Source organism: Theropithecus gelada, chromosome 3 (assembly GCF_003255815.1).
Source record: "Theropithecus gelada isolate Dixy chromosome 3, Tgel_1.0, whole genome shotgun sequence".
Taxonomy (NCBI): Eukaryota; Metazoa; Chordata; class Mammalia; order Primates; family Cercopithecidae; genus Theropithecus; species Theropithecus gelada.
Window position 1 is genome coordinate 163,392,473 of NC_037670.1, and position 26,434 is coordinate 163,418,906.

General features: G+C 43.6%; 1 protein-coding gene across 2 annotated transcripts in view; it reads right to left on the bottom strand.

The window, feature by feature from the left end:
- KIAA1549 (KIAA1549 ortholog) overlaps window positions 1-26,434 on the bottom strand; it is a 143,614-nt gene that overhangs the window by 49,129 nt on the left and 68,051 nt on the right. For both annotated transcript variants that reach the window (XM_025380897.1, XM_025380896.1), the window contains exons 5-10: window positions 25,263-25,393; window positions 23,181-23,364; window positions 21,184-21,243; window positions 19,804-19,952; window positions 14,941-15,118; window positions 10,382-10,566 (exon numbers count right to left, since the gene is read on the bottom strand). In XM_025380897.1, the coding sequence (XP_025236682.1) occupies window positions 10,382-10,566; window positions 14,941-15,118; window positions 19,804-19,952; window positions 21,184-21,243; window positions 23,181-23,364; window positions 25,263-25,393 (887 nt within the window). The remainder of the gene's footprint in view (window positions 1-10,381; window positions 10,567-14,940; window positions 15,119-19,803; window positions 19,953-21,183; window positions 21,244-23,180; window positions 23,365-25,262; window positions 25,394-26,434) is intronic.

Here is a 26,434-nt window from a genome sequence, read left to right on the forward strand (position 1 = left end):
GGAATGCCAAAAGCAAACCGAAGCCCTCCCTCCTGGCCAGGCATATTCTACATCCACACGGTGACACTTTAAACACTTATCTGGTCTTCATCCCCGTTTCCTGGCGTACACCTCCTAAAATACGTGGAGTCTCCAGAGGATGTCTTTTTGCAGGCTAGTGAGTTGACTGACAGTCAGCAGCCCCGAGGTAGCTGCAGGATGGGGGCTGCTCACCACAGAGCCCCAGGCATGATGCAAGGGTCAGGGCATTCAGTCCCACCCCCAAACCTTCAGGGAGGGGAGAGGGGCTGAAGGTTAAGTTGATCACCAATAGCCAATGGTTTAACCAAACAGGCCTATGTAAAGCAGCCTCCAGAAAAACCCAAAAGGGCAGGGTCCAGGGAGCTTCTGGAAAGCTGAATGCTGTGGAGGTTCCTGGAGGGTAGCACCCCCATGCAGGGCAGAGAAGCTCTGCACCCCCAAGTCCCCCCATACCTCACCCTATGCACCTCTTCATCTGTGCGCTTGCGCTTTGTAGTATCTGTAAACCAAGAATAAAATCCTAAGCCCCAAACCTACTGAACAGGCCCCCTCTTGGCCAAAGGGACTTCAGAGAAACCTGAAAAACTGAATTATTGGCCATAGCAGGAAGGGAGGTGGGACATGCGTCATGACAGCCCCTCCCTTTTAGAGTTTAGGCAAAACTGAACAGCATTAATATTAAAACAGAGAGTATAAGCCTGACAGAACAGATTCTTTGGGTAATAAGATACCAAATTATAAACAAGACTTAAAGCCATGCAAAGGAGTGTTAAGTCACACCCTACAAGCAAAAAAATTTGTTTAAATTTTTTTTTTTTTAATTAACCCGGTATAATGTGGCTTACTTTCTAACCTGACCCTGTTATAGCATCACATGGCAGACAGCAGACCCCTTATCTTAAGCAATCCTTTGAAGTGACTTTCAGTCTTTAGACAAAACTTAACTCTCTCAACCAATTGCCAACTAAAGAATCCTAAAACACACCTATGACTTGTAAGCCCCCTCACTTCAAGATATTCCGCCTTTTCAGGCTGAGCTTCTATGTACTGGGTTATTTCTTTTCCTGTAACTCCTGTCTCCTTATAATGTTGATGTGGAGGGCCGGGCATGGTGGCTCACGCCTGTAATCCCAACACTTTGGGAGGCCGAAACGGGTGGATCATCTAAGGTCAGAAGTTTGAGACCAGCCTGACCAATGTGGAGAAACCCCATCTCTACTAAAAATACAAAATTAGCCAGGCATGGTGACACATGCCTGTAATCCCAGCTACTTGGGAGGCAGAGGCAGGAGAATCACTTGAACCCAGGAGGTGGAGGTTGTGGTGAGCCGATATCGCACCATTGCACTCCAGCCTGGGGGACAAGAGGGAAATTCTGTCTCAAAAAAAAAAAAAAAAAAGGTATATATGTGGAGTCCTGATAAGTAACAATGAGGAAGGGGTCCCAGGTAGGGGAGAACAATTATTCTGAGAAATGGCTCATCACAGACAACCTGCTGGCACGACATCCTGTTCCCAGACACCTCATTCTGCTCATAGCCCCAGAAGCATGACCCGTAAAACTTCCTTCCTGCCCCTGTCTCTTGCCCGACAGCCCCTTCTCTGCTGTACTGGCCACTGCACCCTTGCAACATTATCTTCATACTTTCTCTAACAAGTCTGCCTTTCGTTACCTGCGGCTGTCTTGGTAAATTCCTTTACCACCCACAATAAAGGCCCCAGCCAGACGCTATGGCAACAGTATCAACCCAAATTGTAATCTGACCACCTCGGGCCATTTACTCACAGCTTCTTGGGTTTGTGCTTTCTCAGGCTATGGTCACTCATACTGGCTCAGAAGAAACCTCTTTAAGGTATTTTACAGAGTTTGGTTTTTCTGTTAACATATCCTTTGTGATAAACTGGTAAAAGTGTGTGTTTCTCCAAGTCCTGTGAACTGCTCTAGCAAATTAATCAAACCCAAAAGTGATGGTGGGAACCCCAACTTCATTGAAGCCAGTTGGTCAGAAGTTCCAGAGACCTACACTTGTGACTGGTGCAGGTGGAGGAGGACAGTCTTGGGGACTGAGTCCCCCACCTGTAGGATCTGAGGCTACCTCCCAGCGGACAGTGTCGGAAATGAATTCAAGGACACCCAGCTGATAAGTGCTGCTTGGTGTGTGAGGAAAGCCTCCACAAATTTAGTCACAGAAGTCTCCTGTGTTGACTGTTGTGTGGTGTGAGAGCAGAGGAGAAACATAGTTTGAGTTTTTCCCCTCACATGCACACACCCCTACAGAGTCCTGTCAGTCAAAAGACAAAGGCCAAACACATCTAAGGAGTGATTTTAGACAATATATTTAGCATAGACACAAAAGGCTTTGTCGTCTTTGTGCTAACTTTATGCACAAATGAGTGACAACATCAGTGGCTTAGGTTTGTGACCTAAGGTCTTTTTTTTTTCATTTGATGTGGTCTCGCTCTGTCACCCAGGTTGGAGTGCAATAGCACAGTCTCAGCTTACTGCAGCCTCAATCTCCCAAGCCCAAGTGATCCTCCCACCTGAGCCTCCTAAGGAGCTGGGACCACAGATGAGTGCCACCACGTCTGGCTAATTTTAAAAAATTTTTTTGTGGAGACAGGATCTTGCTACATTGCCCAGCTGGTCTTGAACTTCAGGGCTCAAGCAATCCTCCTGCCTTGGCCTCCCAAAGCGCTGGGATTATAGACGTGAGCCACTGAGACCAACCTTAAGGTCTTTTTTAAGCTAAAATTATCGGATCAATAGAAGGAATGTCATCTGCAACAATGATTTATGCCAGCAGAGGGGGACAAAACTTACAGTAAATACAGTTTACAAAAATGAAACAAAAGGCAAAAGCTGACTTCCTCTATTTTCCAATTAATGAGCTCCTGTTACAGGAGGACACCACTCCCCCACTTCAGCAGTTCATGAGCCCAAGAACACTGTTTTGCAAATGACAGACCCATACCTGCTGCTCCATTGCATGCCCCATTTATCATTTATTTAAATAAATTTATTTATTACGATTTTTTTTTTGAGATGGAGTCTCACTGTCACCCAGGCTGGAATGCAACGGTATGATGTTGGCTTACTGCAACCTCCACCTCCTGGGTTCAAGCGATTCTCCTGCCTCAGCCTCCCAATTAGTTGGGACTGCAGGCATGCACCACTACGTCTGGCTAACTTTTATGTTTTGTTTTGTTTTTTTAATTACAGATGGGGTTTCACCATGTTGGCCAGGCTGGTCTTGAACACCTGATCTTAGGTCATCCGCCTGCTTCAGCCTCCCAAAGTGCTGGCATTACAGGCATGAGCCACTGTGCCCGGCCTATTTATTATTAAACATTTATTTAAATTAAATGTATTAAGCACCTGTGTAACTTAGTTACATTAATTACTTATTTACATAAAATAAATTCATCATTAGATATTTCTTTAAATACATGTATTAAAAACGTATTTAAATAAAATACGTTTATTTTCTCATCTGTGACCCACAGACTAGCACCCTGAGTTTCAACTGGTCTACCCAAACCCCGGGGGGCAGACACACAGTTTTCTAGGAGTAGGCAGCCCTTTTACAGGGATCATTCCAGATGCACACCTCTGTACAAGCCCTCCCCACACGAGTGATCTTCCTGAGAGCTGTCCAGCATGTGCCTGTGGTCCGGGCAGCATGTTGGCTCCCCGTCACACCTTCCCTTTCCCAAGTCCTCCTACTTTACAGGAGAGAGGCCCGCCTGTCATCCATGCAGCAGCTTCCTGCGGTGCTCTGCCCAGAGATGTAGAAACCTCGGGAACATCAGATAAAATCACAATTCAAAACGCCGGTCTTGGTCAATCAAGGCACGATAAACTTGCAGTATGGCTTGCTTTCTCTCTTAAAGAAATGAGAGAGAAATATAGCCAAGAAACAGGACAATTGGTTCCACGGTGGGAAAATGTGAACTTAGATACTCTGTAGAGGAGGTGGCAGCAGCAGCAGCTGTGAGGGTTTCATTTCATAGCTTCCCCTCTGCCATCTCCCAGCCATTGAAGAACAGTTCACTCCCGCAGAAGAATCCAAGAACAGGGAAGAGGATGGCAGTAAGAAATGCCAAGGGCACTGTCTGATTTCATCCGGGGGACAAACTCATGACAGAGCTCTGTGCTTTATCTATGTGACAATTGCAATGTTCAAGATCCGTTCAGCAGCGTGTGGGAAACCCAAGGGGCCACAAAGCACATGCTGTCCGCGAGCTCACCATCCTCAGGAACGAAAGCCTGGCTACTACCCTCGTCCACGGGGACTCAGCTGGGGTCTTAACAACGTATTTTGGATTAAAAGGAAAAAGGGGTGAAAAGGTCCATGTTTACTTCTGAAAGATCAAAATTACAACTTCAAAAGAACAAATAAGGGAGAGCTGAGTTAATACTGTATACTGTCCTGCACACTTACTCACACTTGCAGGATATTTTCATTAACTTCTTTCAAATGATTGATTACTGGATACTGCACATCTGCGTCCAGATTGCCTGAATGCAAGTCACTTGTTCACTGGTCCATGACCCCCTTCTCTGCTGGTTTATCTGTTGTCCCTGTGTACTTAATGGATTTAGATTAACTACACAGCAACATGTTTAGAGTCTACCATAATGCACTTAACAGCAATCATCTATGTGTCTTTTCTAAACCCCACACTTACTAGTCGAATATTTTTTTTCTTTTGTTGTAAATTTCCACAAAGATTCAACTGCTCTCTTAAAAGCAAATCACTGATGTATGTATGGGTAGATGAAAAATTCGGCAGGCTAAGAAGTAACCCTCCTGCACATTAAAGAACCCGTTCCGTGTGATTACGATGATTCCTTTCTCAGACTTTGACATGAGGTCCTAATTTATGAAATACGTAATTATAAATATTAGTTTCATCTTGAAATGAAATATTAATCCATCTATATAATTCTCAAATGTCCATCTGTCAAGCCTTTTTCAGATGTCTGAGAAAATTGAAATTTGATGCCACTTATTCACAGCTGATGACAAAAATCCTAACAAGAGCAATTTCCAATTTTATGGGGTTGCTTTTACCCCAGCAGCACCTCATTAACATACAAGGTGCCTCTAAGTGAAAGAAAACAGATACAGTAAGAGTCATTTAATCATCACCTCCATCATTTAATAAACCTTGCTGAAATCCTTTGTGGTATACTTCCCAGTAAGAAAGTGAATGCCTCTAATGACTGGGCAACTGTTTTGTTTTGTTCTTAACAGGTTAGGTGGTTTGCTTTACCAAAACTGGAAAAGGAGCTACACATGGCCTCCCCCAAGCAGAGGTCTCCAAAGTGAATAACGTAAAAATACAAACAGTATTGCCTCTATAGGGCGGTGTACGTAGCCCAAGCCTAGGCACCTAAATGTCTTCCCTCACGTACTCTCAGGGCCCATATAGGAAAGACACATGATAGTATTAATGAAAATGCTTCCTAAATGCCAATGTACCCTACAAATGATGCTGACAGCATTATTATTTCTGTTGATTGATGAAACATCGAGCAGCTAATATACAGCTAAGAATTCCAAGGCATCAATAGCGTTGTAAATAAGAATTTGGATACAATATTTTGTTAAGTTAACAACAAGATGTGGCACAGGGTCCCTCAAGAAATGTCTGATGGCCAAATGAATTTCAGAACGGTCAACTGAAGTACCAAACTTACTGGTTTTTATGGGTAACCAAGGAAAAGGCACCTGTCATAAATGAAATATACAAGTCCTGTTGGCTTACTGTTGATTCTGACCAACATCTTTAAATACATCCCTCCATCAGATCCTTGCACTTCTCACAAGCTGAGTGAGTCATCACCTTCTATACCAATAGAAATTTGGCAACCAATCTGTGCGTATTAGCACAAAACAAAAGCCATCTACACACAGAAGGAAAACCTAGAGGGGAACACTGCCCCTCCTCCCTTAGGTAATTACCTCCTTTTGTCTCATCCCTACTTGCCAGATCACTTTTTCTAGTTTTTCCACTTCTTTTAAAATAGAATCTAGAGTTCAGTCTGGCTGGTATACAATGTCTCCAGCTCCCTCCCGCATGCAGCATAGGTTTAATCAGTATTTTATAAAAGAAGAGTCAAGATTAATTAGAGTGTTCAATATTCATATTAGGACCGAGTTATTTCTGAAGAAGGATGGCTCTTTTGTTCTTTCTCTCTTTAATATATCACAGAGGGAACAGGCCAGAGTGTCTGTGCCCCACTGGAATACGTCACCAATAAGCCAAGGAGACTGACTAGTGGGCAGGTCAGCCAAGGAACGAGAGAGACGCCTGACGAATGTGAACGCATGGGCCATAAATACAACACAGCCCAGGTGGCACAGGACACAGTGAAGCCCGCAGTATTCGGGTTAGCCTGAGCCCCCGGGAAGGAGCAGTTGAGATGACAATAGAAACACGGAGCAAATCCCAAAAGTGTCTGAATAAAAATTTGCCATCATATAGAGTGCCTTTGTAAGCATTTATTACCTGATTGATGTCATTTGTGAAAAGTCACCACAACCGCCATGCTGTTTCCATTTAGGAGGTGAAGACAAGGCAAAGTTATTCCCATCTGTTTGTCTTCAGTATAGCCCCACACAGGGGCTCCCGTAACCCTGTGGTCCCGGAGTTTGGGAGAGCAGGGCTCCCAGATTCCCCACCCACAGGCGACACCCAGCACGGTCAGCCAGCTGTGGGTGAACTGAGACCACCTACACGTTAGGTGTGACAGGGGACCTTTGCAGAGAATCAAACAGCAACCATAGGGAATGAGCTGACCTTGGCTGAGATGGAACAAAATGCTCACAGAGCCTCTTTTCAATCCACGGTCCACACTGCCTCCCAGAGGGATCGTTCCAAAAGCAAATGTGTTCAAGCTGCTCTCCCTGCTGCAAACCTTTCAATGGTTGCCCGCTGCTTACAGCGTAATTTGCAATCCCTTCTATGTCCTGAAACCCTCCCCAGGGCCTGGCTCTCTGCCACCTGGGTTTCGGCTGTGCCCTTTTTTACGACCTTTGCTCCAGCTTCCTGAGCGGCCTGCTCCCCCGCTGGGCCCGCCTTCATCTCCTCCACCGTGAAGCTTCAGCCCTGGTGTCACCTCCTCAAAGAAGGTGGAGGTACCCCACCACTGCGAGTGGGGTGCCCCCCTCCTCTGTGTTCTCCAGACATCCTTATACTCCTGGATGACTGCTTTTGGATGGCTCGTCCTTCTCCCTTGCTAAAGCCCTGGAATGCAGAGATTGTGTGCTGTTTGTATTGGTAACTGAGCTGGATCTAGTGTGGCTCAGAGCAAATGCTCAATGTTTGGTGAGTGACACCCAGTGCCTGAGGCAGCTCCAGCCGGTTGCCCAAAGTGCTGCCCTTTAGAAGCAACCAAGGGTAGTCAGGAGCTCTGGTCTGACACCAATAACGAGGTGTGGACTATCCCCCATCAGAAGGAATAAGTTTCCATGAGGCCAGTGGCATCCAGCCAATGCCATTCATGATGAAGAGGATCCAGGCTGGAGTTTTTTAGGCAATAGTAACAAATGATGACTTTAGTCTATAGATAGAGAATACAGATAAAAGAAAGCTACATAGGATTTTTTTCTTTATTACTGAAAAGAAGCAAAGGCCGTGCCTCAAAACAAGACAGAATGGCCTCTCCCTCCTATCATATTTCAAAATTAATCTACTCCCAGACAATCTGAAGAGGTTTCCTTCTCGTTACAAGGGGAAGGGGGGGGTGTGGATTTTAGGTCAGCAGATTTATTGTTTCCAGATGTTTGCAGCTCTGGGATTTGCTGAAGGATTTCAGAGAGTAGTGCTGAGGCGCATCAGGAGGTGGGGAGAGTAGAACGGAGAGAGAGGCAACAGCCACATGAGCAGGAGACAGAGCTCTTGAAGCCATAGGGGAGGGTGGCATCTCTGCAGATTACCCTGAGGACAAGGTGAGAGGCCCTTTGCTATGGCCACATGACCTTAAAAGAAACATGTATGAAGTAAAGATATTTGCTTTTAAACTAAATGAAGAGCATCATTTTCCCATTTTAAACACATGACAAAATCTATAGGGTGGGTTCCTATGCCAGCAAAACAAGACTGAGCTTCTGCAACACTGGCAAGGCTTCGCCCTCCTAACAGTGTCAGAAGACAGTCATTCTTTCGGAGAATCCTCCCTGCAGGACCTTTTCTGTAAATCTGTTGTCAAAATGTATGGGCAGATCTTTGCAGCCCTGGAGGAAAAAGAGCAGCTCTAAGGGCTGGAAGTTCCATCTGAAACTCTGTCCACTTGATTTACAGCCACATCTGGGACATGAAAATGTTTAGGAAGTAAAAGTGAGAGAAGGAGAAAGCTTGGGGAATATTCCGTTTTGACCCCAAGAGATGCTGTCCTCTGATAGTTTACTGAAGTAACAGATAATAGATAGACTTCCATGGCAGTGTATACATAGGAAATATGGCCCATAAAAGACTTAAATACATAACCATCTACACTACTTAACTCCCTCTGTAACAACATTCTTCACCAGAACAAAAACATTTCCAAACCTATTGTTGATCTTATTACAATGAAATTCACACTATGGATCATTTAGTATACCCAGCACGTTTTTTTCCAGGTTTCCCCATGCCATTCACCAGTATAACAAGAACAACAAAAGAACCTTAGCAGACTATGTAAATAATAAACAAAGATAGGTAACAAACATAATATTAATGTATAAGATGCTTTTAATGTACTTGATAGCCATAAGCTTACAATTTAATAAAGATTTTGCATTTTTTAGTTAATTCATATGAAACAAGAAATTTTCTTTACTTTTACAAAAGTAAAATAAATTTTAAAGTAATGCATATTTTTTTTCCATTCAACAGGTCTAGGTTTGTAATATGCAGAATTTTTCATACCAAGACAACCAAAATAAAGTTTAAAAATAAATAGGGCAATCTTTTATTCTTTGTTTTTTGACTTTTGCTTGTTTTTATCAAGCTTTTAAAGCAGAATGAGTCCTCCAAATCTGGGAGACCCACAGAGAGTGCGTGTTAATCCAGTAGATTGTTAGTAACAGTGGACTGACTACCACTCCCTTGGTAAACACACTGACAGATACTTATGCTGTGCTAGTGAGCTCTCCTCTAGGCCTGGCATGTTTTTGCTCACACCAGGTAAGCTCAATGTTGACCAAAAGTCAATTTCTTTGGCTCTGAAACCTGACAGTACCCTGGAATACTATGGAAACTGTTGAAACATACGTGGGAAAAGAAAATTGCTATTTCTATAAAAACTTACGTTGAATGGTTTGGAAAGACACAGGAAAGACAGGTTACTTAAAAATTCTGCTGTCAAATTAGGTGTAAGTGAATTAAGTCAAAAGTCTGCAAAGTTAGGGGATAGGGAGTGGAGGGAGGTATTAAAAAAATCGAGAGAACTTTGCATTCAGGTAGCGTTGCTCTTCTCTAAAGAAACCCAAACTGGAACCTGAAACTGACACATTATGGGTGTTGTTTATTTTAAGAAAGACCATACGTGATTCCTCTCAGTAGACCAACACTCAAAACAAAACAAGACTTGGGATATGTTGAAGGACTGACAAATAAATGTCCATTCATATATTTTAAGTTAAAATGCTCAAGGTATGAATTGTTCATTTTTAATGATCAAGGTGGATAAGCAGCCTTCCAAATATGGTGAACAGAAAATAAAGCAGCTAACCAATGGAGTTATACACGAAACAGATCAACAGATCTGAGAAAGTCTGCCTTGGCTCCTATCCTCTGAAAATGTCCAGGAGTAAAATAAATCAGAATTTGGCCTGGTGCAGTGGCTCATGCCTGTAACATCAGCACTTTGGGAGGCAAAGACAGGCAATCTCTTGAGGCCAGGAGTTCAAGACCAGCCTGGCCAATATGGCAAAACCCTGTCTCTAATAAAAATACAAAAATTAGCCAGGTATGGTGGCACATGCCTGTAATCTCAGCTATTCGGAGACTGAGGCAGGAGAATCGCTTGAACCCAGGAGGTGGAGGCTGCAGTGAGCTGAGCTCGCACCACTGCACTCTAGCCTGGGTGACAGAGCTAGACTCTGTCTCAAGAAATATAAAATAAAATCACAGTAGAACCCAGAGCGCACGTCATGGCTAAGCTTTTATACAGCTTCACATTCTCGGACTATATTTACTACCACAGAAGGAGGGTTTCAGGAAGCAGAAACAAAGGCAAAGGGATGCCACTACTAAAGCCAGAAGATTTCCATAAGAGCCCTCCCTCTCTCCCATCTTTCAATATCAAGAGCCCAAACTCATCCTATCCCTGCTTATGGGAACACTGGGGGATGAGGCTGCCCCTTACCTTCTGACGCTGCTGAATGTTGGCCACAGTGTCAGGCTGAAAGTCCAGCTTGTCCGTGCGGCAGAGTTTCCAGTAGAGGATGACGACAATCACCATCACCACCAGCACCGGGATGACCACACCAACAATGACCCACAAGTTGTTGCTCTGGGATTCCGGAGACGGCCTCTTCACCCTGTCCACAGCTGCAGACAAAGAAGAAAGGTCTTTCAATAACTCCTTCTTCACTCATTTACTAGATTGCACGTATCTTCTCCAAGAAACTCAGAAGTCCGTGACATTTCAGCTCAAGATAGCTGGTTCCAGGTTATAATCTCCAGATGACAGGAAATGTGACCAGCAGAGAAACACAACATACAATGTTACATCTAGAATACATCAGGGATTACAACAACATATGGATATATCCAAAGGTACATGGCTGAATTAATGGCAAAGCTCAATGAATTCCAGGTCTCCTGATTTCCAGTTTATTCTACTAGCTCACCCCTAACTTTTCACTGCAGGATCTTTCCATAGCAAAACTGGTTCTGTACAACTTTACACAGGCAGTTCTCTTCAAAGGCGGACAGAAAAAACAGCTGTGTCTCCAGAACACAGTCCTGCCCGCTGCATCAAGTACCGCAGGACTCACACCCTCCCAGATCACATAAAGCACATGCATCTCAACTAGGAGTTTATGGAAGAAAACCCTTCCTCACTACTCCAAGTTTCTTGTGTTCACAAATGTTTATTAAGTGTGCTGGACACAGTTTGAAAGTTGGGACTTAACAATGAACAAGTGAAGTCCCTTGAGGTGCTTAGGTCCTAGTGGGGGAAAGGAAAAATGATCAAGTAAATGAATCACTGAATAATTTCATATACACAAAGCAAAACAGAGTAAGGAGATAGGACATGCGCACCAATGCAACTGGTCGCTTCCCCTTCAGCGATGAAAAATGACAGAGATGCTGATGTTCATAGCAGCACTATTCACGATAGCCTAAAAGATGAAAAGAACCCAAATGCCCATCCACAGATGAATGAATGAACAAAATGTGGTATAGCCATACAATGGTGTATCATTCAGCTTTAAAAGGGAAGGAAATTCTATACATGCTGCTACACAGACGAACCTTGAAAACATCATAATGGAACAAGCCAGTCACGAAAGGACAAATGATATGATTCTACCTATATGAGGTACCTAGAAAAAACTCATAGAAAGCTTCTGCTTGGAATGATGAAGAAATTCTGGAAGTGGACAGTGGTGATGGTTACATAGCCTTGTGAATGTGCTGAATGCCACTGAAGTGTACACTTAAAGGGGTTAAATTGGTACATTTCTTGATGTATATTTTACCACAATAAAAAAAGAAGGGAGATGATCCTTATATTTTCCGAAATGAAGCTTCACTGTGTTAATTTGGAAACTGAAGTCCTAATAAGTGTCCCATAGGCACTGCCTTCACTGCCCCACCTGTGTCTCTCCCTAAACCTTTGAAACATGACTCATTGAAACGACGTTATTTAAGCTACCAGTTGAGGCGTTATTTAAGCTACCAGTTGCCAACTTTTACAGGAAGCAAATCTTACTCATTTTGGATCCACCACTCCCCAGCCTGCTGCCACACCCACCCCACCCGCCTCCACTCCTCACGGCCTAGGACAGTTGCACTTTAATGCCTCGGACACTTAATGTCCATCACTAGCTCTTTGCTTTGCACATGGTGCCTTATTGCTCATTTAAAATGCTTCCTGTTACATAAATGGATCATCCGTGAAGTGCTACACTTCTGCACTCATTCATCCGGTCTCGACGCCAAATCTTGTCTTTTCAAAAACGTCTTAGTTGTCATGGGCAGGGACTAAGTCTTATGCTCCTTTCATATCCTGTGATGGTTAACACCTGCTATGGGATCAAAAGGTATCTGCTCAAAGACGTAATAACACAAAGGGTTCTTGGTGCTGGTTTAACTTTGGGTTTAGACACCTGAGGGAGTGACGAGGGAGGGAGCAAGCATTCTAAATCAAATGCACCAGGGAGAAAAGCACAGATCAGAGCAGAGGCTACATGGGATGTGGTAAAAAGCAACAAAGTGTGAAAAACTTGTGTTTTTTAATTTGGGCTGAATATAGTGAATATACGTAGCTCATTTTGCACAAAAGCAACAGACAATATAGAAGTAGGAACAGAATCAAACTGAGAAGCTGAAACAACTGGACACTCTTCTTAGTTCTTTTGTGGGTGTGGTTGTTTGTTTCCTTTTCTTTTTGAGATAGGGTCTCACTCAATCCCTCAGGCTAGAATGTGTTGGCACAATCAAGCTCATGTGCAGCCTCCTGGGCTCAGGTGATCCTCCTGCCTCAGGCCCCCAAGTAACTGGGACCAAAGGCACACCCTACCGTGCCCAGCTAGTTTATTATTATTATTATTTGCAGAGATGGGGGCTTGCTATGCTTCCCAGGCTGGTCTTGAACTCTTGGGCTCAAACGATCCTCCTGCCTCTATCTCCCAAAGTGCTGAGATTACAGGCATGAGCCACCGCACTTGCCCTCTTCTGACGCTAACCTAGGAAAACCCTGATGAGGCAGAGGTTGATCAAACTGGGCCCTGACACCAGTGTCCTGGGGCTGCCTTTGGGCTATCCCTGGTGTTGACTGAGGCTTCCTTCAATCACCAGCCTGGAGATCCCAGGATCTTTACCCATGTGGTTTTCGATACAAAACTGAGGAAAAGAGGTGCAAGATCAGATGTGAAAGGTGCCCGTATCCTATTGTAATTAACTGTTTAAAATGTCAGGCGCTTGGCTGGAGTAGGGCACGTGTCCTACAATCAGGAATAGCATATATGAAGAAATGTAACGAAGTGCTTTTGTTAGTTTGTGCTCACTGCTTTGGAGGAGAACACATCAATATATGATCGTATCTCACATACACAAACACAAACTGACAATGGGTATTTGCTTAAACTCTCCCATCATCTTCCATAAAACAGAGAAATTATGTCCATCAGCTCTCATCTCAGTTGGTCTCCAGGGACAAGTACAGATTTCACTAGAACCTTCTACTATCAAGGATAATTTTAAAGCTATCATTTTTTTTAAAATTGTCTTTATCTCCTACATGTTCTCCGTATAGATTTTTCTGTATTCTCTGATGTCGAATTCCCTCTAAATGTTTACCTCTCCTTTTATTGCTGGAAGCAAGTTTTACCATTGTCTTACCAAGACTGCTTGCAGGATCATAAAGGAAAAACATCAACATTAAAAGAGGAGTCTGGGCCAGGCGTGGTGGCTCATGGCTATAATCCCAACATCTTGGGAGGTCAAGGTGGGAGGATCACTTGAGCCAGGGGTTCAAGACCAACCTGGGCAACATGACAAGACCCTGTCTCCACAGATTATAAGAAAAAAATAGCCGGGCGTAGTGGTGGTGACTGTGGTCCTAGCTACTCAGGAGGCTGAGGCAGGAGGATCACCTGAGCCCAGGAGTTTGAGGCTGCAGTGAGCCATGATCAAGCCACTGCACTCCAGCGTGGGTGACAGAGCAAGACCCTTTCTCCGAAAAAGAAGAATCTGATTCATATCCTAAAGGACTATTTAGAAAAATACACTCTTCCATGTGCCTCCTTTTTGTTCATTTCTAAATACTCAAAATCTGTGAGGTGGGGCTGGGCGTGGTGGCTCATGCCTGTAATAATCCCAGCACTTTGGGAGGCCAAGGCGGGCGGATCACAAGGTCAAGAGATCGAGACCATCCTGACCAACATGCTGAAACCCCGTCTCTACTAATAATACAAAAATTAGCTGGGCGTGGTGGTGCGGTCCTGTAGTCCCAGCTACTCGGGAGGCTGAGGCAGGAGAATCACTTGAATCCGGGAGGCAGAGGTTTCAGTGAGCCAAGATCACACCACTGCACTCCAGCCTGGCGACAGTGAGACTCCATTTCAAAAAAAAAAAAATGTGAGGTGGAAAGGAAATTACTTACAGCAGCTAGGGCCAGGCAAGCAGGAGTGAAACCTTCCAACAATAATAAAGAAACATCAGAATACCTCTGTCTACACTGTGGAGTGGTGTGAGGATAGGTGGGAGAGAAACAGGACTGAAAAGGGGAAGGATCAAGGACTTCTTTGTGTTAAAAGACCCTGAAGGAAGCCAATAAATTCAGGGTGCACCTCCCAACTTCCTGCATGACTCACTGTCCCCGCCAATGTTCAAAATATGACATAGAAGATTTTGGAATAAATACAGAGCAAACACACTATTTTGCCTCAGACAAAATTTATAAAAAAAAGCAGCAGTACAGGAATGAGGGACAGATATTAAAGTTGATGTACTATAAATCACTCTAACACCCCACCTACAAAATGCGAGGTAGAAAAAACAGCAGTGGAGGCTAAACCTACAAGCAATTGAAATCCAAATAAAGAAGGTCTTGGTGAATGAATTTTAACAACTGGCACTTCACCATCAGGGTTATACACACATCGGAATGCTTTTACATTCAGAGCTCACTGTCAGAATGAGCCTGGCTTTGGAGCCCAGCACAGCCCAGATGACAACAGCTCAGGCACTTACGCTGGGCTATGGCACCTTGAATTCGGTAACCCAAGATAATGGCTGCTCTCTGGAGGTCCATCTTGTTAATCAGGTCCGAAGACTTGACTGCACTGAGTCTTTCTCCATCTTGATCCTCCACAAAGTAGATGAGCTGTACAGGATTGTCATCTCCCTCCAGCCTCGACACATTTACCACCTGAAAGAGCAGAAACCATTCACATTGCAGAAGCTCGTGTTTCTGGATGCCCTCTCTCAGGTTGCTGAATCCTGATTGTATCACTCAGGATTTATTCCAACCCTCATAATAAGCTCCGTAAGCCATTCGGGGGCCCAGAATCACCATGGTACTCTCTGTTGATGAGAAGAGGGACAATGGAGAGTTCCTTTGTGTGGAGTAACACGTCGCTTCATCTCGCTCTACATCTTTTCTGGGGCAAAGGGGCAGGGAGGATGCACAGAACCAGGGCTGGCGAGTCCAGGTGGTCTAGAATCATCCCCACAATCTCTGACGTGCTGACCACGTCATAAGAGAGCATCATCCGCTCAACATTAACTATAGGATTAGGTACACCCCTGGTTCTCTGAAACTATTAATGGTTCTACCCAATCCTTTCTTCAGCCCATTGGTATTTCCTCCTCATTCTTCTAGGGCAGGGCTTCTCAACCTCAGCTCTACTGACAATCCCTTGACATGGGGTGCATTGTAGATGGTTAGCAGTATCCCTGCCCTCTACCCACTAGGTGTCCCCACCCTGCACCACCCAAGGTACAACCAAAAACATCTCCAGACACTGCCAAATCCACCCTGGAGGACAAAATCACCCCCACTCACCACTGCTCTATGGACAATAAACCTCATAAATTCATAATCTTGTGGGTCAAATAATACTTTGATCCATCCCAAAACTTCTCTCTCTGGTGTTAAAAGGCAGTCTTTTTATACCCTTATTTCAAAATCTAGCACACTTGACATATCATACCTTTTCATTTCACTCTATTTCTCTTAATAATATGCAACAATTTTATTGCCCCTTTAGACTCCAGCAAAACTCTGAACTTCCGTCCTGAGAAAAGGATCAGCGATGGGATGGCTCCGAGCTCCTTATTTTATACATGCCATTTAAATTGCTGGTCTCTACATCTGCCATTGGCAACATGCAGCTGCTACTTCTCTGTCCACACGTATGGATTTGTAACACCGCCCTGTGCTCTGGACACAGCTGCTGGACTCCTCCTTCACCATGGGAAACTTCCGGCAGATCAGCAATTTCATGATTTCACTGTGAACTCCTTCTTCCAGATCGTGTCTAAAGATCCTTAACAACACACGTCCAAACCCTCTTCCCTCAACAATCTGTTCTTTATGCTTCATCCTGAGAAGGACTCATTGTCCTGCCCTCTGATTGCTATTTCAAAGCCAGTCTCCTGACCACTTGTTCCCCAACCACCTACTCCCTCGCTGACAATGGTGCTGCGATGATTAATTTTTCATTAGCTTCTAGAATGGAATGCTATCCAAGGACTACTGAAAAGGAAGTAGATTATATCCACCTGACTTTCTACCCATGTACCTCCTTACTCCATTTTAAAAGTTCTAATAAATTTAAAGAATATAGTTTCTTCTTCTAGAAATCACAGTCCCCAAAATCCAGTGATATCCACCTTGATTAAAGATTCTACAAGTCTATCTAGTGCTCTGGTTTGGATGTCGGAGCCCCTCCAACTCTCATGTTGAATTGTGATCCCCGATGTTGGTGATGGGGCCTAATGGGAGGTATCTGAGTCATGGAGGCAGATCCCTCATGAATGGCTTGGTGCTGTCCTCGAGGTAATGAGTTCTTACCCTACTAGTTCCTGAGAGAGCTGGTGTTAGAAAGGGCCTGGCACCTCCCTCCCCTCTCTCTCGCTTCCTCTCTCACCATGTGATTTCGACACTGGCCTCCCTCCACCTTCCAGCAAGAGGGGAAGCAGCCTGAGGCCCTCACCGTGACACCAGCACCATGCTTTTTGTACAGCCTGAAGAACCATGAGCCAAATAAACCTCTTTTCTTTACAAACCCAGCCTCAGGTATTCCTTTATGGCAACATCAATGGACTAAGACATCCAGGTGGAAAGTAAGCCAGGAAAATCTAATCCCAGCATCTTTTCTAGACTACTGCCTATCAGATTCCTATCTGGAACACTTATAACCATGATATTAAGGAATCATCATCACTTTGGTTAACATTTTCAATTTCAAAATGTATCTTCTGAGTAAAATCACCTCTCTCTAGAAATTACATAGCTAACTAATGTTGAAAACCACATGCAAAAAAATGCATAAAGAATAAAATGAAAATCAACTAAAATTCAACCAACCAAAGAAAATCACTGTAAACATTTTAGCATTTTTGTTCTCCTCTTTCTCCATGAATTCTATATTAACATTTGGATTACATGGAATACATACTTTGGGGCATCTCTTCACCTGAGTTTTGTTTTTGTTTTTGTTTTTTGAGACAGAGTCTCACTCTGTCACCGAGGCTGGAGTGCACTGGTGTGATCTTAGCTCACTGCAACCTCCGCCTCCCAGGTTCAAGTGATTCTCAAGCCTCAGCCTCCCGAATAGCTGGGATTACAGGCACACGCCATCATGTTCGGAAAACTTTTGTATTTTTAGTAGAAATGAGATTTTACCACATTGGCCAGGCTGTCTCGATCTCCTGGCCTCAAGTGATCCACCTGCCTTGGCGTACCAAAGTGCTGGGATTACTGTGAGCCACTGCACCCAGCCCACTTGAGCATTTTTCTATATCACTCACTAATTTTTTTTAAATGACTGCATAAAATTCCAACACATAAAGATTTACTATAATTTTATTCACCCATTCCCCAATTGCTAGACATCTAGGTTGTTTCAACATTTTCAATTTACGAATTAATTTTTGATGAACAGCTGTGTAACACTGTACACAAATCCTTATCTACATTTTCATGTTTGGTCACTCTGAGGGGGAAGAGAAGCAGAGCATGGCTTATCAGCAATCTATCAGATGGCACACCGGCCTGTATGTGCCACTTTCACAAACCTGCATGCCTGCTAAGGGAGCTTGCATGTCAAATTCAGCCCCGTATTATGCACTTTCATGGTGTCCTGTAACTGTTTCACGGGCAGAAGTTAACTCACACTTAGACCTTGGGCTCTATGAAGCCAGGGATTGTTGAATAAGGCAAAGCTTTTATAATGCATTCTCATTTTTATTCTTTGTTGATACTTACTTAATGATTACTCTCAATCGTGATTAGTTTTTAAATTTCTCTGCAACTTACTGCATCTGGCAAAGCAACTATTTTAGTAACCTAAGGACTGCATTTCTGGGAGGGGGACAAAGAGTAATGATGAGAGGGACACATTGGTAAGAGGGCTAGAGGATGATGATGCAGTTCTAGGCAACACTTCCCCGCCCCCCACCCACAGCCAATGTCATTTGCATCTTTTTCTCTAATGCCTCTAACCCACCCACCTCCCTACCCTGCCTGCCAGCCCACACCCCCTGCTTCAGAGTTCTACCCTGGTTTCCTGTTTCTGAAATGCCATAGCTCTAAATATACCATTTTCGTAGTTCAGCAAGTCAGCAGTTGTTAAGAAAAAAATCCACATAATTCATATGGAGATGGAAATTAATGACAGCTCCCACCTCCAACTTTCTGTGAGTACGGGCATTTTTAAATGGGTCACGTTTCAATTCAAACAAATCTGTCTTTTGTAGCCTGTTTGCCAGTTTACCAAGTAAAGAAGATTTAGGGTAATATGAGACAACCAGGTGTCTCCGGTGGTGGGCACCTGTAGTACCAGCTACTCAGGAGGCTGGGGCGAAACAATCACTTGAACCCAGGAGGTGGAGGTTGTAGTGAGTTGAGATCATGCCACTGCACTCCAGCCTGGGCGACAGAGCGAGACTCTGGGAAGGAAGGGAGGAAGGGAGGAAGGGAGGAAGGGAGGGAGGAAGGGAGGAAGGGAGGAAGGGAGGAAGGAAGGGAGGGCAGAAAGACAAGACAGACAGACAGACAGACAGAAAGAAAGAAAGAAAGAAAGAAAGAAAGAAAGAAAGAAAGAAAGAAAGAAAGAAAGAAAAGCTCAAGTGAAGAGAGGCTACAAAAGGATGTAGGCAGTGTCATCCAAATGTCAACAGAGAATTCATGGGGAAAAAAGAATGGAAGGAAATATGCTGAAATGTTTAGTGATTTTCTTTGGTTGGTTGAATTTTAGGTGATTTTTATTCTTTACACTTTATTCTTTACACATTTTTTTTACACGTGTTTTTCAAAATTTCTCTAATTGGCTATGTAGTTTCTAGAGAGATGTGATTTTGCTCAGAAAATAAATTTAAAACTGAAATTGAAAATGTTAACCAGAGTGATGACTCCATAATACCATGGAAGCAGAGAAGATGAAATGCTCAAGCAGAGGGCAGCCCAGCTCCCTCTATCTGATCTCCTGTGGTCTCTTCCAGTTGAATGATTTATCACTACAATGCTATCAATAATACTGACCATTCTATCAAACAGGCTACACTTTTGTTAATTAAAAACTACTATTTGATAAACGAGGTCCTGTGATGATATGGCAACCCAGTAAGACAATTCTGCTCTGCTCCGCAAGGTCTATTGTTATACTACTACTTACTAAGGGCTTGGTAAATATTTGTCTAGACTCCAGTTGAACTGAAATGCTGCCAGATTCAGTGTCTACCCAATATAGCAATCAGTGGAAATCAGAATTTTCTCATGGCACTTCGCATTTACATAAAAACACAAGGTTTTAGATGGAGTGTGCACTCACACACAAGCGCTATCTCTCTCCCTCTCTCTCCCTCCCCTCCTCCTTTGATGCGGAGTACCTGCACCACGCTGTTCCCTGCAGCTACAGTGGCCCTTCTCCACATCCGCCTTCTGGTGGAAACCTCGCTGAGCAGCTGGGCCAGCTTGCGTTCCATCTCGGCTTGAAACACTTCATTCTGGAGTTGCTTCTCCACGACGCCCAAGAGAACTACATTTAAACGAAAACATACATGGCACCCAGGACAAGTCAGCAGTAAAAAAAATGGGGTGTGTGTGTACGTGTGCGTATGTACTTGAAATTAATGCAAGATTGCCATAAAATGCCAATCCCTAGACAGGAGACAGCAAAAGGAGAAAAAGTTATCATGAACGGGGAGAGTCCAGGAAATGCAGCCCGTGAGTCTTATCTAAGCTCCAAACTCTCAGTGTTACCGAGACTGGTGGCCAGAAGTCCCAGGAACTCGGCACGGTAGGAGCTTTGGCGTGAAGGGCGCCTACACAAGATCAAACATTTTGTCTGCACTTATCTCAACACTTCTGGAATTGGTGTGAGTTCACTGTCTTGCCTTGAGACTTGGACTCACAAACTAACTCGAAAAAAGGAAGCCTGCCCATCTTTAGTTATCTACTTCAGACAAGATGATCTCAACAGACAATCGCTTGCCAGCATGGTCTGGGAGGAAGGAGCATGTGCTTTTCAACCAGAACTGGTTTAAGTTTTCTTTGAGATACAACCATGGGCAAGTTACTTAATTGCTCCAGAAATTATCTGGAAAAGACCGCTGATGGCAGCATGCAAAGCAGTGAGGCCTTGGTGTGGGTGGGATGCTGTGCGTTCAGCAAGGAGAACTTGCAAGGTGTAGGAACCCTGTGAATGGCAACTATCACTACTCCACATGCTCTCTCGTGCCCAGCTAGTTCCTGTGCTGCATGCATGCTGGATGGCTGGTGAGTACGTAACTACTGTTCAGACTTTTGTGCACTAGGTTAGAAAGCCTTTAACTGCAATGCCATACCTCTAAATATCTGACCCAGTCCCCTAAGAAAAAAAAAAAAAAAAAGCTTCCTAGGTGCCAAGCCACCCTGCTTGTCCTTATTAAACTAAACAAATAACACTTTTAGAAAAGAAAATAAAAAGAGAGAGATCCTTGCTTCTGAACCTCACCCTGTTCTGGGTCAGAAGATTGTCAGTTCCTGTTAGACTGTGCCCTGAACTCGATGTATGAATTTTAAAGAAAGTCAGTCCTTTTTGTTCTATAACTCAGTGGGATACATTCCCACAGCCAAATTTGAATCCCTTTCTCATTCATTCTTTGCCAAGAATGTAAGGTACATTTTGCCCTAAATTTAGGAAACAGGAAAAGCAGCATCCTTCTCAATACGCCTGCATAAACTTCTTATCCTTACAGTTCCCAAAATATGACATAAGTTAAACATACCTGTTCGGACCCAGGAGGACTTCAGCAACTGAGATAAGTTGAGCTGTGGATACTGGAAGGCTACAAAAGGGAAAGAATTAGGGAAGGAGAAAAACCTCTGTAAAAAAAAAATTGCCATGTTTACAACAAAGTCCCAACACATTGTCTTTACTATTTAGCTCTAAATACAAAAGAACAAAATGTCAGATTAGTGTGAGGACATGGACAGCAGCAATTTCTGAACACATGAGTCTCAAGGAAAAAGAGAGAGAGAAAAAGAAAGAAAAGAAGGGCCGGCTCCAACCATGTCACAGGACACTGCTTCACAGAGAGGTCACCAGCAAGTTCTCCTTTGAATGTCACTGTTCCACAGCAATGCATGTTCACACTGTGCCCCTCAGAGCCCTGGCTTTCCCAGCAATGTCTCAGGGTAAAATGACCACATATATTGACTTGTCCAGGGCCAGCCAGTGTGCCCCACCATCCGGCATCCTCATTTTAGCCATACACACACTGAGCACAACTGAAAGCAGCTCTTTGTAAATAACAGCTTTATCTCTGTCATCTTTCATATAGAATAACTTCTATAAAGTTATTCTTTTTAATTTAATTAACAATACACTAAAATAACATCACGAATCATTAGGCCATTTGGTTGTTTCATTTTGAAAAACAATTTGAATTTTTTTGGCCTGACTTCAACTCTGGAATCTACTATTTTTTTAAAATAAATGTCTCCCCTTTCCCCCATTGCCTCCATTTGCATTATGAACCTAGTTGCTTCAGTCAGGAAGAAAGGTTTTGTGTTTTCGCTTATTGTTGTTATTTTAAAATTTACACAGTAAACGTCACTCTTTTCAGCATACAGTTTTATGGGTTTTGATAAATGCATATATATTCACATAATCATCACCACAATGAAGATACAGAACAGTTTCATCACCCCCAAAACACTGCCTTCTGCAGAACAGTTTCATCACCCCAAAAACACTGCCTTCTGCAGAACAGTTTCATCACCCCCAAAACACCGCCTTCTGCAGAACAGTTTCATCACCCCTAAAACACTGCCTTCTGCTACCCTTTTGTAGTCAAACTTTCCTGCTGTCCTTAAGCTCTGACAACCACAGATTCATGCTCCCTCCCTAAGGTAAGCGTTTTCCAGAACTCATGTACTTTGTAATAGCACCCCTCTACTCTCCAAATAATAAAGCCAGGCACAGTGGCTGAGCAGGGCTCTGCAGACCCGTCTGGCCTAAATCCAATTTTATCAGATTTATATTCTGGCACTCAATCAGATATTTCGTTTGAAAAAAGTGGTCCAGGTGAAAATACTCTGTGTGATACTAAAATGGAGAAGCCATGCCATTTGCACGTCATTACACATTTGTTCAAACCCACAGAATGCATGACACCCAAAATGAACCTTAATGTAAACTATGGGCTATGGATGATGACGATGCGTCAATGCAGGTTGATCACTGTAGCAAATGGACCACTGTCCTGGGGGATGCTGACAATGGGGGAGGTTATGAATGTGCGGAAGCAGGAGGCATATGGGAAATCTCTGAACCTTCCAATCATATCTGCTGTGAATCCAAAAACTTCACTAAAAAAATCAAGTCTTTAACTATTATTCTAAGTGAAGTAACTCAGGAATGGAAAACCAAACATCGTATGTTCTCACTGATATGTGGGAGCTAAGCTATGAGGACACAAAGGCACAAGAATGATACAATGGACTTTGGAGACTTGGGAGAAAGAGTGGGGGTGGGAGGGATAAAAGACTACAAATCTGGAGGAGCATCTACTGCTCGGGTGATGGGTGCACCAGGATCTCAAAAATCACCACTAAAGAACTTACTCATGCAACCAAATACCACCTGTACCCCAACACCTTATGGAAAAATAATTTTTTAAAAAATCAAGTCTTTTAAAAAACTAAAAAAATTTTAAGAAGAGGTCTTCCACCAAAATGCCCGCCATCACCTCCCCAGCACGTCTGAGAGGGCCGTACTCACGCTCTGCGATCTGCAGTACTGGGTATCCCAGATAGAAACTGAACTCCACCACACTCAAGTTCCTGAGCAGCTCGCTCACTTCTGATCCATTCAAAAATCCCTGTGTGCTTTTAACCGCAAAGATGATATTCACCGGGCCCCGCCGAGGAGTCACCCTGGAGGAACTGACGGTGATATTCAAGATCTGAAAGAATAAATTCAGAATAAGCTTCGAAAATAAAACATCCTGCTGAAAGCTTAACCGTGATTTCTCTCTCACAGGTTCTCTCACCGGTTTTTTTAAAGGAGGTGAAGTTTTTAAAGGAAACATAACTGGCTTTCTAACCTGGTTCCCTTTTGTAAGAGTTTAACTGCTCAGTTTATTGAAAATGTTTCTTACATTAAGTGAAGAACTGAGCACATGTATAGCTCCTCCCACCCCAAATCCCACTGAAATAACAATAGGCTGAACAAAGGGGAAGAAATCCACAACAGCACTGAGAATGGAAGAAACCCAGAGATTCCGTCAAACCTCTGGGGGATGGAGAAAGGATGGGATCGGATTGATATAAACCAGAACAGAGAAAGCCAGGATCCAAAACATACACAAGCACGAGCTGCAGCAGAGCCGAGGGCCACGCTCCCCAAGAGGACCAGGAGGGGCCTGTGGCAGAGATCAGCGGGAATGAGGCCAAGAGCAGGCTATGCAGCGGCAATCAGTATAATTAATTACATGCTGTGCCAAAGAGCTGAGGCCATTGCCTTCCTCCTCTGTCCTTCCTAACTGCCACACCCAGGGCAGCAGAGGTGCTAGCAGCAGCTAGGCCCTCACCCAGAACAAGCCAAAGAACTGCTCCCTGGGGAAAACAAACCCCTGCCTAAGAGGACTATGCAGGTCTGGGCCCTAACCAAGAAGGTCGGCAGAGGCTAAGATAACTCCCATGCACACCAGAGACAAAGAAGAAAAGAAAATGAATGAAAACGCAGCTGGCTCTGCCCTAAGACACACACTAAAGTGCCCCATCCCCCAGGGAGATCCTCTTTATCTAGACGCTGGAAGGAAGGGGTTGCCTGTCTGCTTGTCTCTGACCACACACGGCACCTAGAGAGAGGCCCACGCTGACATACTCCGCCCCGGACCCAGCGCTCCAATGAATTTTCCCCCCAGGAGATGGAGCTGACGTAGAAAGAGATCCCCACAGCTCAAGGGGAAAGCTGTGCCAGCTACTAAAATGAACAACTTGGTTCTTCATTCCTAACAACAAACCAACAGTCTCCAGATTTCCAGAAACTAACAGCACAAAAGCAAAGCACCGAGATCAACACGCAGAGCAAGGACTGAGGAGAAAACAGGAATGACTTAGGAAACAGAAGACGCATTTTAACAATTCTAATTAACATCCTCAGAGACTTTTAAGGCAACACTGCATCATTGCAGGAAAGCCTACAATGAAAATGGAGCAAAGAACAATGAACAAAAAGCTAAAAAAATCAATAGAGGGATTGCATAACATAATGCACACAGCTTAGGACTCAATTCATGACTTAGAGGACAACATTTTGTAAATCTGTAAAAACAGAGAATAAAGAGATGGAAAATATGAGGAAAAAATAAGAAACATGGAAAGTGGATCCAGGAGCACCAAAATCTATTTTGACATCCATTTTGGAAAGAGAGAGGAAAGAATGTACAGGGAAAAAAATCAAAGAAATATAAAAACATCAGCCGTTTCCATAAAATACGTAGAACGCCTGTTCTTAGTAGCTATATGGAAACAACAGTATAGGTAGGCATTCCCCCATTGGATATTGAGGTTGATACCATTCCTTTCTAGGTAATTCTTGAATTTCCTGAATATGGTCATGTTTCTTCAGCTCACCATATCTGAGCTCCCTGGGTATCGGCTACCCTGTAACCCTCAAACAGGCTCAGCCCATGCATACCATGCCCACCCTACGCCACAGGAACAGATCAATCCCGACCCACATAAACTGGGTTTCCGCCGCTGGAGGGAATAAGAGTTAAGCACATCTTAAACAAAGTGGAACAATTTCCCCTTTAAGGGCTAAAGCCTTCTGCTCTGCATTCAGTGGTATTCTCACCTGCACAGTGAGGTTATACGTTCCCTGGTGGTGTTTCCTCACTTCAAAGAGAGCTGTCATTAGGCCTTTCTCGATGCGCTGGGTGAAGTTGCAGAAGCCAGTATCCACACTCGGAGGCACAAACTGAAGTACTGAAAAGAAAAGCAATCAAAGTCCCACGAATGAGGTGTCTGTGTTTCTGAAGTATTAAGGAATCAAGAGAGAGAAATATAATATCTAAATCAACTAATTCCTTCACAGCATGGGATTAAGTACTGTGATGTACCATTTCTACATATTATCTCATGGAAATGTAAAAAGCAACTTTGCAGTAAATGACGCGCAATGTGAAGGTGACTGGTATCATTTTTAAATGAAAAATATCTAAGATAAGAATTTGAGTATCAACCGACACGACGGATGGAAATACTTCAAATATATATAAATTCATTGCAGATGAATTCTTGAATATTTATGGGTGAAATGACATGACAGCTGGCTTTGCTTTAAAACACTCTAGTGTCCACAAAAACGTTCATGGTGGATTGATGAAACGAAATTGGTGATGTTGATAATTTTCTTTAAGTTTAACCATGGGTATATGTAGACTTAGTATGTTATTCTCTCTACTTTTGTAAATGTTTGAACATGTCCACAATGAAAAGTTAAATATGATATTTAGAAATTACTGTTAACAGCCGGGTGCAGTGGCTTACGCCTGCAATCCCAGCACTTCGGGAGGCTGAGGCAGGCGGATCATTTGAGATCAGCAGTTCAAAACCAGCCTGGCCAACATGGTGAAACCCTATCTCTACTAAAAATACAAAAATTAGCTGGGCGCGGTGGTGGGTACCTGTAATTCCAGCTACTCGGGAGGCTCAGGCAGGAGAATTGCTTGAGCCCAGAAGGCAAAGGTTGCAGTGAGCAGAGATTGCACCACTGCACTCCAGCCTGAGCAACAGAGCAAGACTCCATCTTCAAAAAAAAAAGAAATCGCTGTTAACTTCATATACATTTTAAAGTCTTTATCTTTTAGAGGCTATATAGGCTGAAATATGTGTGGGTGAGACGATATGATGCCTGAGATTTACTTTAAAATAGCGCAAGAGGAGGGGAAGTAGATGGTAGATGGGGGTGTGGCTATAACAAGACTGGCTAGAAATGGAAAAATGGTTGAAGATATACAAGAAGTA